General features: G+C 43.7%; 1 protein-coding gene across 2 annotated transcripts in view; it reads left to right on the top strand.

Moving 5' to 3' along the window:
- C8b (complement C8 beta chain) overlaps positions 1-14,479 on the top strand; it is a 43,726-nt gene that overhangs the window by 17,326 nt on the left and 11,921 nt on the right. For both annotated transcript variants that reach the window (XM_085839128.1, XM_029476215.2), the window contains exons 5-9: positions 61-193; positions 2,483-2,680; positions 6,049-6,289; positions 8,233-8,361; positions 9,676-9,839. In XM_085839128.1, coding sequence (XP_085695254.1) covers positions 61-193; positions 2,483-2,680; positions 6,049-6,289; positions 8,233-8,361; positions 9,676-9,839 — 865 coding nt within the window. The remainder of the gene's footprint in view (positions 1-60; positions 194-2,482; positions 2,681-6,048; positions 6,290-8,232; positions 8,362-9,675; positions 9,840-14,479) is intronic.

Raw genomic sequence — 14,479 nt, 5'->3', positions numbered from 1 at the left:
AACAGAGAGGACAGAACTCCAAATCCTAAGCTTCCCACCCTGTCTGTGACTTTCTTCCAGGATAAATCTGTTCACAAACACTTTTGAGGGCCCAGTTCTCGATCACCGGTATTATGCTGGTGGATGCTCCCCCCACTACATCCTGGACACCAACTTTAGGAAGCCATACAACGTAGAAAGCTACACCCCACGGGTAAGGAATATTGCGGCAGCAGTCAATGAGGGGACCCCTGGCTGGGCACCCGGTAGCCTGAAGTGGTGCAGCTTTTACACAGTTCTTTTGTGTGTGTGTGTGGAGCCCCAGTGTCTTGGTATCCACTGGTACCAAGTGGGTGGATCCTAACACAAGACTTTGTGCTGATGGTCAGCTGTGTGCAGCAACAGGGCAGGGGCTGTAGTAGCAGTAATGTTAGCCTGATGGTATCATAGCTATGCCAAAGACAGAGCTTGGGATTTGGCATCACACAAGTGTACCAGCTTGTCTGATGGTTACCTACATAAAATGTCCTAAATGCTCAGAACCTCTATTTTCCTACCTTGATGTTGAAAGGTGTGGGCTTCCTCCCTGAAGTGAGACAATCAATGAGATGGTTTGGCTAAGTGGCATCAAGGTACCTGTGGCCACAGGGAGTCAGTCCTCAGCTCATGTTAACTATTGTTCCCATCACTACCATGCCCATGCCTAAAAGGTCAGGCATTGATCTAAATATTTAAAGTTATAAAATGGTGTCCCCCCTCCCACCCCCAGGGCTGAAGAGATGGCTCAATGATTAAAAGCAGTTGCTGTTCTTGTAGATGGCCCAGGTTCAGTTCCCAGCACCCACATTGGGGTCATCTGTCATCTGTCTTTCCAGTTCCAGGAGATCTGAAATCTTCTGGCCTCCATGGCTACCTTCATGTACAGGGACATATATATATATATATATATATATATATATATATACATATATATATATATACACACTCATGTGCGCACACACAGACGCACACACACACAACATACATGCACACAAATAAACCTTTAAAATAAATAAAACGCTGCACCTATATAAGTCTGCATATGACTCAGATATACTTGCAGGCCCACCAATCATAGAGTAGAATATAGAATATAACATGCGAATGCACTACCAAAACCCTTGCAACTGAATGGAAAGACATTTTGCTTTAGGCCTGGCTCCTTTTCCACTCTTCTTTGAGGTTTCTCAACTGTAAAGCTAAGAGGAGGTTGACTGAGAAATTCATGTAGAAGGTGGTTTCCATCACCAAAGATACATAGTCCTGGAGGTTGGACAGCTACCTTTCTGCTCATCCCCCTTTTCTGGTCCTTTCTGCAACACTTACTTGCCATCAGGGGGGAAGAAATACCCTAGGACTAAGCAAACCTCCCATCAAGGTGTCCAAGCCAACCTCTCAACCTCTGCCTTCCAAGAAACCATCAAAGGAGCCAGATCCCAGTGCAGATACCACATGCAGCTGCCTCTCTCCTTAGGCAGCACTTACTGAAGCCTCAGACAGGCTCCTGTGTGAGCCTGGTCTTCGGGAAAGGTCTAACGAGAGGGACAACCACCATCCCCATTTTATTCATGGGGAAACGGAGGCCTAATCAATTGTCCCAACTCATCCACTGAGAAGAAAGCAGTACCACTGTGCCAGAAGCCTACTTGGACCATGCCTTTGCTACTCCCATCCCGTGCTGCAGGACTTTATAGAAATTGCAAGTATCCAGATGCCCATGGGAGTGGAGGTAGAGATACTGGTCACTCCAGGTCCATCAAGGTCCTGTCTTTGGCAGTTCCCCTTTGCAAGGACAATGAGCACTAATGACTTAGCATACAGCTCTGCCAAGTTCCCAAACACAAGCGTGCAAAGCAGGCTTCACTCCCCTGCTGCTTCCTTGTCCCATCTCCAGTGTACCACACTTGTCCTAGCACCTCCTTGGTTTGTAACTCCTTGTTCTGATTTGTTCTTTCCATTCTAACTGCCTTCCTGTCCCAGAATGACCACCCTACTCCTTCCCCCCTTGGCTCATGTTAGCAGTGTGCCCTGGTCCAGAACAAGAGATATCTCAGGGCTGGAATGTTTTCTTGCCACATGTTCCCATTTCCCTCACTCTTACATCTTCTGATCCACCTATACCAGCACCTAGGCACTTGCTCAGGCCCTCCCACTTTGCTTCAAACCTCTGTTTAAGACCAAGCCACAGCTCAGACATCCCCATCCTCTGCTTTCCTGCCAACTGTGACATCCAGTGACATCCAGTGACATCCAGCCTCTGAACCCAAACCAGAGTATTGAATATGTCTGTCTTTCTGTCTGTCTTGCTGAAGCAGAGGTCCTGGACATAAGCTGTCCCTGACAGTTTTGGGTTTTCAGAGTCACTGGCTCATCTCTGCCATGTAGTAAGAGCACAGTGAATGTCTGATGAATGATGAGGATTTGAACCAAAACCTATTAAAAGCACATTTTTTTCTTCCTATAGACCAAAGGTGAATATGAATTCACACTTACAGAATATGAATCATATTCAGATTTTGAACGTCAAGTGACAGAAAAGAAAACCCACATGTTTAATTTCATGTTTGGTTTTAAAGTGGATGGCGTTATTGATCTCGGAATTAAAGTAGAAAGCAACGAAGGCAAAAATTACATGAGCAGAACCAAACGCTTTGCCCACACTGTAAGTACCTGTTTAATGCTTTTATTTGTTCACTTTTAAATTTTACTTAATCTTTGAAAGTTTCATAAACATTCTGATCATATACGTTCCCCTCCTCCACCTCCTCCCAGATCCTCCTACTGAATCTTACCCACCCACCCAACTTAAAGTTTTCTCTCGCTCTTGAAAAAAATCAGTGTATTGCTTTTAAATGTATGTGTATTATTTTATGCTCATAGCTGCGTCTGTATTCCAAATTACACCTGGTCCAAGTAAACAATAAATATTTCATAAATCACATCTCAGTTTCACATTGACTTACCCGTGGAGTGGTATTTTCTTGTTTTTTTTTTTTTTTCGATAAGCCCTTTCCTTTGGTTTTCAATATGCTTAATAAGCAGACTTGCCCAAAAGAAATCTATGAATCTGAAGGGGTTTTAACCCATTGCAACTTAACCTTTGTTTGAGATCAGTGCCTGGAATGTGACCCAGCTCTTCTGGGACTTCTTAGGCATCGGGTAGAATTGCCTTTACTACCCCTTGCCCCACTTCTCTGGCTTGCTTTCTACCTCTTACCAGTTTCCTGTGTGGTTACTAGCCCAGGCTGCTCTGCCTCATGCTGCCCTGACACACGGGGTGACTCCTACCTTGCCCTTCACATGCATGTGCTGCCCCAGAGATGCTCCACAATGCTAATCTAATTACTGTGTATTCCTTGGTGACCACGAGGTAACAAAGCAATGGGAGCAGAAAGCAGTTAGGGTAATGTGTTAAAGAAGCAGGGGACGGACAGCTTTGAGATTTTGAATTCTGTAGTAAAGAAGGTGTGTGTATTTAACCAGTTACTGAGAAGTTTCAGCCCAGGACTGATGTGAAAGGAAATTAAGGGGATATGAAAGAAAAGAGACCAAGACCTAAAGTTTGCAATGATGTACATGAAAAGAAAAAGGAGAGAACTCTCAAGGGGCTCTGCTACAGATACAGTTGCCAGTAGGAAGCAGGCACTCAGCATTAAGTAGTCAGTAGCCATTTTCCATTTGCTGACTCATCTTATGAGCTGGGGCATGTTGGGGACAGACCTGCTTCCTTCCTCTCTAGACAGGATGGCACATAGTAGGCACTCACCACCAAGCTGCAGGAATGAAGGACAGGACCAACCACCAGAACTTGCTTTACTATAAGGGAAAACAGGGGATACCTTCATGTACGCCCTTCTTTCTCCTCTTGCCTCCACCCTGACTTTGCCTGCCCAATACAAATAGCCAGTTTTACACAGCTAACATCTATGTCACCAGACATAAGCCTTGGATCCTAAGACAAATTCCACAAAGTTCTTTTTATATGGTTAAGTGTATTATTTGAAAAATCAGATATCTTTATGGGTTGCAGTGTGATAATTTGCTTCATATATTAATATATAATGACAAAATCAGTAGTCAGCATTTCTGTCTCCTTAAACATTTGTAACCTTTTGTGTTGGGCATCTTCATACTTCTCTTAAAGCTCTTTTTAAAATATATAACAAATTGTCTCACCTTTGTAGTCTTAGTCCAGTGGGAGAAGTAAGCCTGAAAGCGATAAATCACTGTTAATCATTTATATCAGCTGCAATGCAGTATAGCATATATCATAAAGGAAATAGAAGTGATGTGTTATACAAGCTTAAAAGGGGAGCTCCTGTCTGGGACTTCCATGGATTGTATTAAATAAGCAAGAGCTAAATGGGGATTTGAAAGGCAGATAACGCATGCCCAGAAGAAAGGGAAGAGCTCAGAGGGGCGGGTGAGGACACAACTACCTCATTCAGGTTTGGGGATCTGTACAGAGGTGGATAAGAGCCAATACACTGTGTGGCTGATGGAAGTGGGCAGGCATGGAGAGAAGCTCTTCAGTGTCAAGGCAGCTGACACTGCTCAGAGCACTGGTGGATAGGATGTGAAGGGTATGTCTCCAAAGTAAGAGAGTAGTTTGCTTCTGAAGGCACCAGTGAGTGAATGCACACACGTTTTGTTTGATTTGGTTTTGCCCGAAGGTGTATTATCACATGATTATCAGAGGTTTGGGATCTTCACTCTAACTAAGGCACTGAAAACAGGTTAGTGAGGAAAGGGAGAACACAGGGGAAGTCTCCTAATCCGTCAACTTGAGTAACAATCAGAGCAAGACTCCCAGAGAATGCATTTGTGTATTTGGGGAGTGTGGACCAGTGCTATGGGAGTGAGCAGGCTAGAGGAAGCTATGCATGTCTCAAGGGGATTGAAGCAAGGGAAGTTTCCAAAGGTGAAAATGAGGGGGTTGCAAAAAAAGATCCTTGCTCATAAGGAACCAAGAGCATGGGTGACATCATCTGAAGCTAGGCAGACGCTGGACAAAGGGCCTTGAAGTAGCATGGTTTTGTGTAAGGTTGCTGTGTCTGTCTTCTGTGGCAGCTCCCATGGTTAGACAATTGTGAGTGCTAGTCCTTCCCAACTTCCAGGCCTGGTGAATTTTTACTTACTTTTTGTTAGGGCTGACACAGTCAACTCCATTTTGATTCTGACAAGTTGCATAAAGCTACAGGGAGGAGCTAGAACCTAGGAAGTTTGGTAAAGGTATAAACCAAGTTCCCATTGACTACTTAGGCAGTCGTGGTGGGAGAAAAGGAGCTCTGATCCACTGAACAGGAGGATGGAGTGACAGCAAGCCAGGTTGGACAGTGGAGGTTTTCAGTGATAGCGCAATCAAGGCTGCATAGCACTTCAGCTGCAGGACTTGGTTAGTAGACTGGGACCCCATTGCCTCCATCCATGCTTCCTCCCATACAAGAACCCCTCATCTCATATGTTCTGATACCTAGCTCTCATCTGGCAATACCAGCATCCAGTCTATACTCCAGGTGACACCAGACTCTGTCTGAAAAGGACCAGAGCAAAGAACTGAGGCTTCACGTGATACTGAGGAAAGGGACTTTGCTGCAACTACACAACTCTGCCACTGCAGTGTGACAAAAACTATAAACAATATGTACATGAATGGGAATATGTAAGTGTTTGCAAAAGACATAGGCAAATGGTGAAGGCTTACAAGTTAGCAAATTCTGCCCCCATCTGAGTGGCCTCTAGTGGTTATATTCATCCTGTAGTGCAGATTTCTGATTCTCCTTCGCTGTCCCTGTTTGCTCCAGTAACAATATCAGTGCTCATCCAAGCTAAAAAGGTTGCTGGAATATTTATGAGAATTGAAATCTTCCCTCAGATATCCTAAAGGAATCATAAGTGTGATGACCCCAGGCAAAAACAGTGGATATAAAGTTCATCTTCCTTCTTGCAGCTGCTAACTGTAAAGGTCTGTTTTTTTTTATTTTGTTTTTGTTTTTTTTTTTTTTTATTCCATGTTGGGATTTCATCTAGCAAAGCAAGTTTCTCCACGCGAGCTCTGTCCTTGAAGTGGCGCATTACAAGCTCAAGTCTAGAAACCTCATGCTCCATTATGAATTCCTTCAGAGGGTCAAGAGCCTGCCCCTGGAGTATAGCTATGGGGAATACCGAGATCTTCTTCGTGACTTCGGGACCCATTTCATCACTGAAGCCGTACTTGGGGGCATCTACGAGTACACACTTATCATGAACAAAGACGCCATGGAGCAAGGAGGTGTGCTGCCTGAGGGACATGCCTTTCCTGGCTAGCACAGGAGGGATGAGTGATAGGAAAGTCTTACAGGAATGCTTGGGGGAGGAGTCATGAACTATGCTCCCGTTTTCCTCCCACTGACCTGGCTGTACCTCCACAGAGGCCTTGGCACAGTTGTTTATCCTCCTCCCTTTGGCTAGGCCTTGTCAGTCCTCCCAGCCCAGATCTCTCTTTGGCTCCAGCCTCTTCATGACTAACTTTATCCAATCAGATCCAAGCTGAGTCACAAGCACATCCTGTATCTTGGGATCACCTCACCTGGCTTCCTCTGTAGTTTTCACATCTCAGAAATGGTTCCCCTGTCCAGCCAGAGACACAAGCCAAAAGCTTAAGCATCAACCTCAATTACTTTCCTTTCTTTTCTATTCACCAACTTTCTTCAGTTATACATTCAAATTTTATATCCTGTTTCATTTTTCATGTATTCGTGTACATGTGTGTGTGTATATATATATATATATATATATATATATATATATATATATCATGGGTTTTTCTTTTTTGCATGTGTGTGATTCTATGCGTGGGCTCATGTGTACATAATAGTGTGTTGATTGATATAGCCAGCTTACTGTGGGGAGACTATCTTCAGGGGCTGTAATTGCATAGAGGGCACCATGCCCATCTGACCTTCACATGGATTTCTGGGGATCTGAACTCTGCTCCTTATTTTATAGGACAAGCAGTTTGCTTGTTGAGCCATCTCCTTAACCCTTGTATTAATTTTTATAGCAAATCACAAGCTCATCTTGGGACCAGCACTCCATTTATTCTGATGAATGTGAATTACAGACAAATCTTTGAAGTGATTGATCTGATCCAGAAGGACCAAAGTTATACCCAAATTCTGTCTCTCGGCTACCCCTAGCTCAAGGGGCTGGTCCACAGATGACAGTTCCACTAGTGAGGGCTCGTGTTACTGTCGTCCACAGACTATGGTCGATCCCAACACTCCTCTTCCTCTCTTTCTACCTTACCTCCAGGAATTCCTGATTTTTCCAACTGTCTTCAACTACCCGCCTAGGATGGGAATCCCACTTTCCAATCCAGTATTCTATCTCAGGACCAAGGACTTGTCTGGTTATATGAACTGGTCTGGATCACATAGTCCCATCAGTGGCTAGGACTTAGGTATAATTCCAGTGTACTTGCAAGAGGACATATAATGTAAAATCATGTGTGCAGGACTTGAGTCTACCAAGATCAAAGGTACCTTCCTCCAAAAGAGATGTTCCAAAGGTCCTTTCTATGGTTTCTAAAACTGCCCCCTATAAGTGGCCTAGAGAATCACACAATTGAGGGAAAAATAAAATTGATGCCACCCTTTGAAGTTTTCCAGAGAACTGCCAAAGAAAGAGAAAAAAAAAATCCCCACACTTCATGCAGTTAGCAAATTTGCATGGTCACGGGGGCTTTTTTTTTTTTTTTTGCACACCCATTATTTCAATGAGATTTGTGTTTCAAGGGTTTGGAATATTCTTGAGGAAGTTATGGTCTACATTAAAAATGCTAGGAAGCCCAGTAGCTAACAACCCTCTCTTCCTCAGCCAGACTTAAATCAAGATTCAGTTGCTTTTTGGTCATGATAGTCCATCCCAGCAGAAGTAACCCTAACTAAGAGAATACTGGACAAAGAGTCTGGTTTTTAGAGTATAGCTCTGAGCATGTGACCTCTTCGAAAGATGCAAATATCCTCACAGGCTTGGAGAAGGAGGTGAGGACAGGAACTTGTGACTGATCCCCACAGGGTCTCTGTAATTTCCACTCTACTTCTTGTCTTCAGACTGATGACATGTTCATTTGAACCTCTGATGTCAGGAAGGTTTAAAGTCAGTGTCAGTCGTCAGAAAAGGGACAGAGTGAGTTACCTACTAGGTCATGAGCATCTTTCCTTCTTTCTGCAGACTACACTCTTAACCAAGTTACTGCCTGTGCTGGAGGAAGTTTCAGTCTTGGTGGTATCATCTATAAAGTCTACGTCAAAGTGGGCGTGTCCGCAAAGAAATGCAGTGACATTTTGAAAGAAATCAACGGTAAGACAGCTTCACGTGACTTCTGCACTTTCAGCCTTTCTCTCCCCAGCCTCATTGGTCCCAGGCTTTCTTTAAGTGTGGGTTGTTTCAATGCATTTCAATGAACATAATAATCTATCCAATAATATCCACCTACTTTCTACTAGTATAATAAATACATTAAAAAATGAATGAGGTTGAATTCTCATTTTCACAATGACCACGTAGAGTAGATAGAAGGCAAAGGGCCAATATTTAGGCTGAAACCTTAGCACAGAGTTTGTTGAGCTTGCAAATAATATCACTTTGCTCTTGGGGCTGAGAGTTGAACTGGCTGGATATAGAATGGTGGGGGCCAGGCAAGATCTCAGAGACTGACTGAGCCTTGCCTGAGATAAGGCATGCCAAAGAGATTAGAAAATGTGACACACCACCAGCCACATGACGGAGGCCACATGGCAGACAAAGATATGCTTGAGTTGGGGATTAAAGTCCATCTTAGTGTTGAGTCAGAGTCCAGGAGCAAAGGCCTGTATGGAGTTTGGGGAGATGGGAGTCTAGTACATGTCAAATAGGAATGAGGCCCGATGGCAGTGCTCTGTCCCCAGTTCTTCTGCTCCCTCCCAGTTCCTGCCATGTGAAATATCACACACTGGGAACAGCATCTAGGAAATCACAAACACAGGAATTAGCTGCCAGCTTAGAACAGGCACTTACACTCAAGGTTGTTTATATTCTTGATTATTTGTTCATACTGGTAGAGCTGGATATATAAAACATGGGTGTTCTTTTAAGATAGCTTGTAGCTTAATCCCTATCCAGATTCCTGAACAGGACACTGCCAGAACCCACAAAGCCCCACTAATGACAATGCCTCCCCCCAGCCCCCATGTGCCCAGCTATTTACTAATCTGTCATCTATTTACCACCTGTATGTCTATTTGCTTATGTATGTATGTATGTATGTATGTATGTATGTATGTATTTATGTCTTTCTATATAGCTATCATCTATGTACAATTCTCTTTGTCTGTCTGTCTATCTCTCCCTATCTCTATCTCCTGCATACTAATTCAATAACAAGCATTTGAATATGTTCATCATGGATCTTTCTTCCTTGTTCTCCTCATTTGTGCTATGCATAATTGGGTTACATTTCCAGGTGCCCCAGACCCTATCAGTTCCCTATGGTCAGGAACATGTATTGTTCTCCCTTGTCTCCCAAGGTTCATTACAAATCTACAAATTGAAGTATCTCAATGGTTTAGCTGCAGTAAATTCCAAGGCATAAAAATAGACCCTTTGATTCCATGCTGCACTTTCTGCCCATTCCAGAAAGAAATAAGAGGAGCACCATGGTAGAAGACTTGATAGTTCTTGTGCGAGGAGGGACAAGTGAGGATATCACCGCCTTGGCATACAAGGAGCTGCCAACCGCTGAACTGATGAATGCATGGGGCGATGCTGTGAAGTACAACCCAGCAATCATTAAGATCAAGGTATGTGCAGCCATTATACCCACTCCACCTCTGTGTAGAACATGGATTCAGAGAGTCTGCAATGAGCTGGGTATGGAGCATGTAGCTCATCAAGGCACAGGCCCCATGCTTGAGTTATTTGCATTACAATAAAAAAACAGACATGAGGTGAATAGGTTAGAATACAGTACCCCATGCCACCTAAAGATCCCAAGTTCCTTGGTTGGTCCCCAAGCTACTAAGGGGACCATCTACCATGCTTTAAGATACCAGAGGAAAACAAAGACATGCCCAGATGAAAGAGGCACCTAGGGAGGGCAGTAAGTCAGTAGCATGCATGCCCAGCTCTTAGGATAGTGCAAAATGAGATGATGATGATAACTAATGTTGTTTGGAGCACCTGCTGAGTTCACAACACTCTGCTGGGGCATCAGGAACGTTATCTAGAATGATGCTTTCAGTGGTCTGAAAGTTTAATGTGCTCAACTTCTTTTGTGACAAGTCAAGGGCCAGGAAGGTCATGCCCATCTGGGACTGTTCAAGAAGCTGTTAGGTCTAGACAAGAGAATCTAGCCGCTTTCCTCCTCCTGTGGGCTTGGTGAGTAGAAAAATAATGATTCTAACCACCTGCCTCCCACACAAGAATCCTGCAGCTGTAAATAAACTAAACAGATGCTTGTTAAAACAGGACTGTCACACACATCAGCCATGGTAGGTCCTTGCCTGTGGGGACGTCTGCACGGTACCTATAGCGTGCCTTACATCACTCCTTTCTTGCTGCTGTCTGGACTGTCATTGATGGACAGATATCTACCCCCTGAGAGTTCTCTTTGCAATCAAGGTGGGGAAATGGGAGACTGGACCTTGCCGAGAAACTGCAGTTCTAACCCTGACGATTTTTCAACAGGATCTGTATTTGTGCATCAGCTGCATAGCTTCACAGAACAAGAAGGCTGCCATTCAATTCTTGCCTCTGTACTTAATCTCTAGTGACACACAGAGCACAGGCACCAACAATCACAATAGAGATACAGCCAGCCATGGGTTGCAGGCAGCTCCAGAGAAACCCAAGCTTGATTGATACCATGGTGACACCAGATGGCATCACAGCCAGGTGTGAGAGATGACAGGTACTTGAGAGGAAAATAGGTATCTGAATTGTAGCTCTGTACTATGGCATCCTACCTGATAGCTGTTAAAGCTGAGACCTGGGAAGAATGGTTTGGTTAGCCAGTGAGGAAAAATGTGCCTGTGTCTGGGCTAGGGATTGTCACACGAGGTCAAACCAGTGGTGTCAAGTGGAGCATGATAGAGGAGAGTATTTCGAGGAGCAAAGCAGGAGAGAGGCAGAAGGGCAGAAGACCTCTCTGCACCTCTGCACATCTGTCACCTGCACTGAAAGCGCATGTTCATCCATCCCTCTACCTCATGGACTCTCTCTGCTCTCAGAAACTGCCAGCTGCTTCACATTATCCCAGAATAAGGCCTCTCTACAGAGGCAGCTTTCTAGGAGGCTGGAGTGATGGCTGATTTTCAGGAGAGGAAAGCCCAGTGGATAAACAATTTCTGTGCCACTGCCTGAGTATAATAATGTGTCCTTTGAGAAGAGCTGAGATGAGATTTCTGCAGATGCAAGGTATGCAAGCAGGAACCAGCTTGTGTCATTTCCAGGTAAGCGCAGACAGGAAGAGATGGCACCTTGTTAAAAGGAGAGTTAGAGATGACAATGGATAAATAAAGAGATTTGTTTTAACGCAAAAGATGGGAATTATGTTCAAGCTGCAGAAAATGAGCACATGTCTATAAAAGAGATGGAGGTAAGTCTGAGAATGCATTTGCTTTGTGACAACAATAAAATTCAAGAAAATAAGGAATTTATGAAATAAAAATAGAAGCTGAGCTGTTTAGACACTAATCAGATGCAAGGAAAGTAGCTGGATGTGGGGAACCGAGAGCTCAATGGCAGAATTAAAACCCACATTGGAAGCCATAAAGAACAGAATTGACACTGCAGAAAATCGAGTCAGTGAGGTGGAAGGTATTATAAAAAATACTCTTATAATATGGAAACAAAAGACAAAGAGATTCAAACACCAACAGGAAAGAAATGTGATAGATAGGGTACAGAAGTAGACATCTAACACTTGAAGACTCCTTCCCAAGCCAAGGGTGAGATTAAGTGTGTCCATACATTCATCAGGCATGTAGTACAGAATCTGCTCTGTGCCCACAACATGGGATGAACACGGTGTTGAAACCTAAGCAGAAATATTGAAAACAAAACAGTATTGCAACACATCCCTGCTGACATGTCTTCCTTTTAGGAACAAATGTATCCCCCAGGAGTGAAAAATCAAAGGCAGAAGTCATTCCAGCGTGCAGTGTACCATTGACCTTAGGTCTTTAAAGGAAAAAGCGTGTGGCCTGGTGAAGTGTTCCTCAGTGGGCGAACTCCCGAGGCATTTTGAGACAAAACAGAAAGGGTTGTTGTCAGATTTAGCAGATGAAACTACAGAGCATTCAGCTTTGAAATTCAGATAAGGAAGGGATAAATTCTCTTGGTTTCAAGCATCTCCTGTGTATTGCATAGAACGTACTGACTCTTTAATTGCCCCTTATCTGACATTTGGATGTAACTGGATGTCCTGTATTTAAATGGTAATCCTAATCACCGCTCTATCATCTGCATATGTTTTTGCATGGGTCAAGGTAGCTAGATAGTACATTTGGACTGAAGCTGATGAAGAAGACATTGAATTGCCTAGGGTAGAAAGAAAAAATTATGAATGGTGCTCATAAGGAGGTCAGAATTGCCAAGGTGATGCTGCATCTTAGTTCAATATGAGTCAATTTCCCAATTACACATGTCCAAGAAGTATTGCCAAGAGAGCTCTGCCTACTGTGGTCATTCCAACATTCAGATAACAGCTGATAATGGCTCTGAAGATTGCCAGAAGAATTCAGTCACTTCCCTCCATGCTCCTGTTCACCTGTCAGGAATCAGAACAAGTCACACAGAACGCCTGAGGACCTATAGCCCTACTGTGCACAAATCTCCCTCTGAAGACTGTAGCCCTACCATATGAAAACCTGCCTTGGGAGACCTGTGGCCCTACTATCTGCAAACTTCCCTCTAAGGAAATGTATCCCTACCCTGTTCAAGCCTGATTTTGAGAAGCTACAGTTCTACCACATGGTCCTCTGAAGAGCTGCAGCCCTACTATGTGTGGCCAGCTTTGGAGTATCTGCTGCCCTATCACATGTAAGCCTGCCTTTGAGAGGCTATATCCAAAAGGAGAGTTTAAGTAAGTCTTGAATTTCTCAAAGCAAAAGAAGCTTTGTGTGACGTTAGTGTTAGCACTATTTTAGTAAAACCCTGTCAGCTATGGACTTAGAAGATGGCCCAGTGGTTTATTTCTCTCTGTACAATCATGAAGACCAGAGTTCAAATTCCTAGAACCCTTATTTTTTAAAAGCCATGTGTAGTGGGCTGCATTTGTAATCCTAGTCCTGAGAAGGCAGAGCCAGGAAGACAACTGGGACTCACTGGCCAACCAGCTTAGACTTATCAGTGAGTGCCAGCTCACTGAGAGACTGCCTCAAAACAACACAAGGCACATGGCTGTGAAACATCAGCTAAGGTCGAGCTCTGGCCTCCATGTGCACCATGTGGGGTAAGATGGCAATGTAATTTGGCTCTCATCTAGGGAGATATTTTAAATTCAGTATCTCCATACTATGAAAAATGTTGATAGCTATTGATCTGTTTTTAACTGGTTTTATTTTTTGTAAATAAATATGTATGGCTAGGTTGGATACTTATGGCAGCAAAGCTTAAAAGGGCAAAAGTATCAACCCGAGGCTTAAAAGAAAAGTAGCTATATCCATAACCAGTCTGTCTTTGTAAACCTCAAGCTGTGGAAAGTTGTTCTATCACCACAGGCTGAGTCACACAGGGAGATGATAAGTGAAAAGGTGAGATATAAAATTACATTTATACACCAGTGATAATCTGGCTGTCCATAAGTCTGAAAATACATAAATGAATTATCGGACAACAAAGCACAATATTAACAATCACAGCCCACCCTTGGTGGAGGCGACACCTTTGTCAGTTTACTTAACCTTTCTGTGCCCCAGCTTTTTGAACTGTCCCAGGAGAAGATGGAGAACCACCCAGTTCTCAAACTGCTGTGAAGAAATGGGGGGTAGGGGGGAGGTGTGATGCAGCATGTATGTCATCTCCTTGTGGTGGCTAGCTCTGGTGACAATTATTTGACACAGTTAAGAACAACAGGGTGCACTGCAGAGATTTGCCTGGAGCAAAATAGATATTCTCCAGCATCCCCTCAAAATACTGTGATAAGAAAAAAAATTTTCCCAGGGGCAAGTGTGTTAAAGAAGACCCAGTGACCACCATATTCAAGATAGAGTATCTAAGAGAGAGGTGCAGAAGAGAGAGGTAGAAAAAATGAAGGGAAAGAAGAGGAAGGGAGGCAGGAGACGAGAGACAGGAAAACAGACAATGAGCACATACTGGGTACAGCCAAATTAACACAAATGTAAAGGCTGCCCTGATGCCGTGGGATAACTACTTCACCTAAGAAAACCATCATAGCCTACAAACTGGAGAACACAGGGGTGAGGCTAGAGATGGGAAC

The sequence above is a fragment of the Mus caroli genome, unplaced genomic scaffold (assembly GCF_978045245.1).
Source record: "Mus caroli unplaced genomic scaffold, Mus_caroli_1 scaffold_6, whole genome shotgun sequence".
Taxonomy (NCBI): domain Eukaryota; kingdom Metazoa; phylum Chordata; class Mammalia; order Rodentia; family Muridae; genus Mus; species Mus caroli.
The sequence above is the reverse complement of the archived record's forward strand: the minus strand, read 5'-3'. Positions and strand labels throughout refer to the sequence as shown.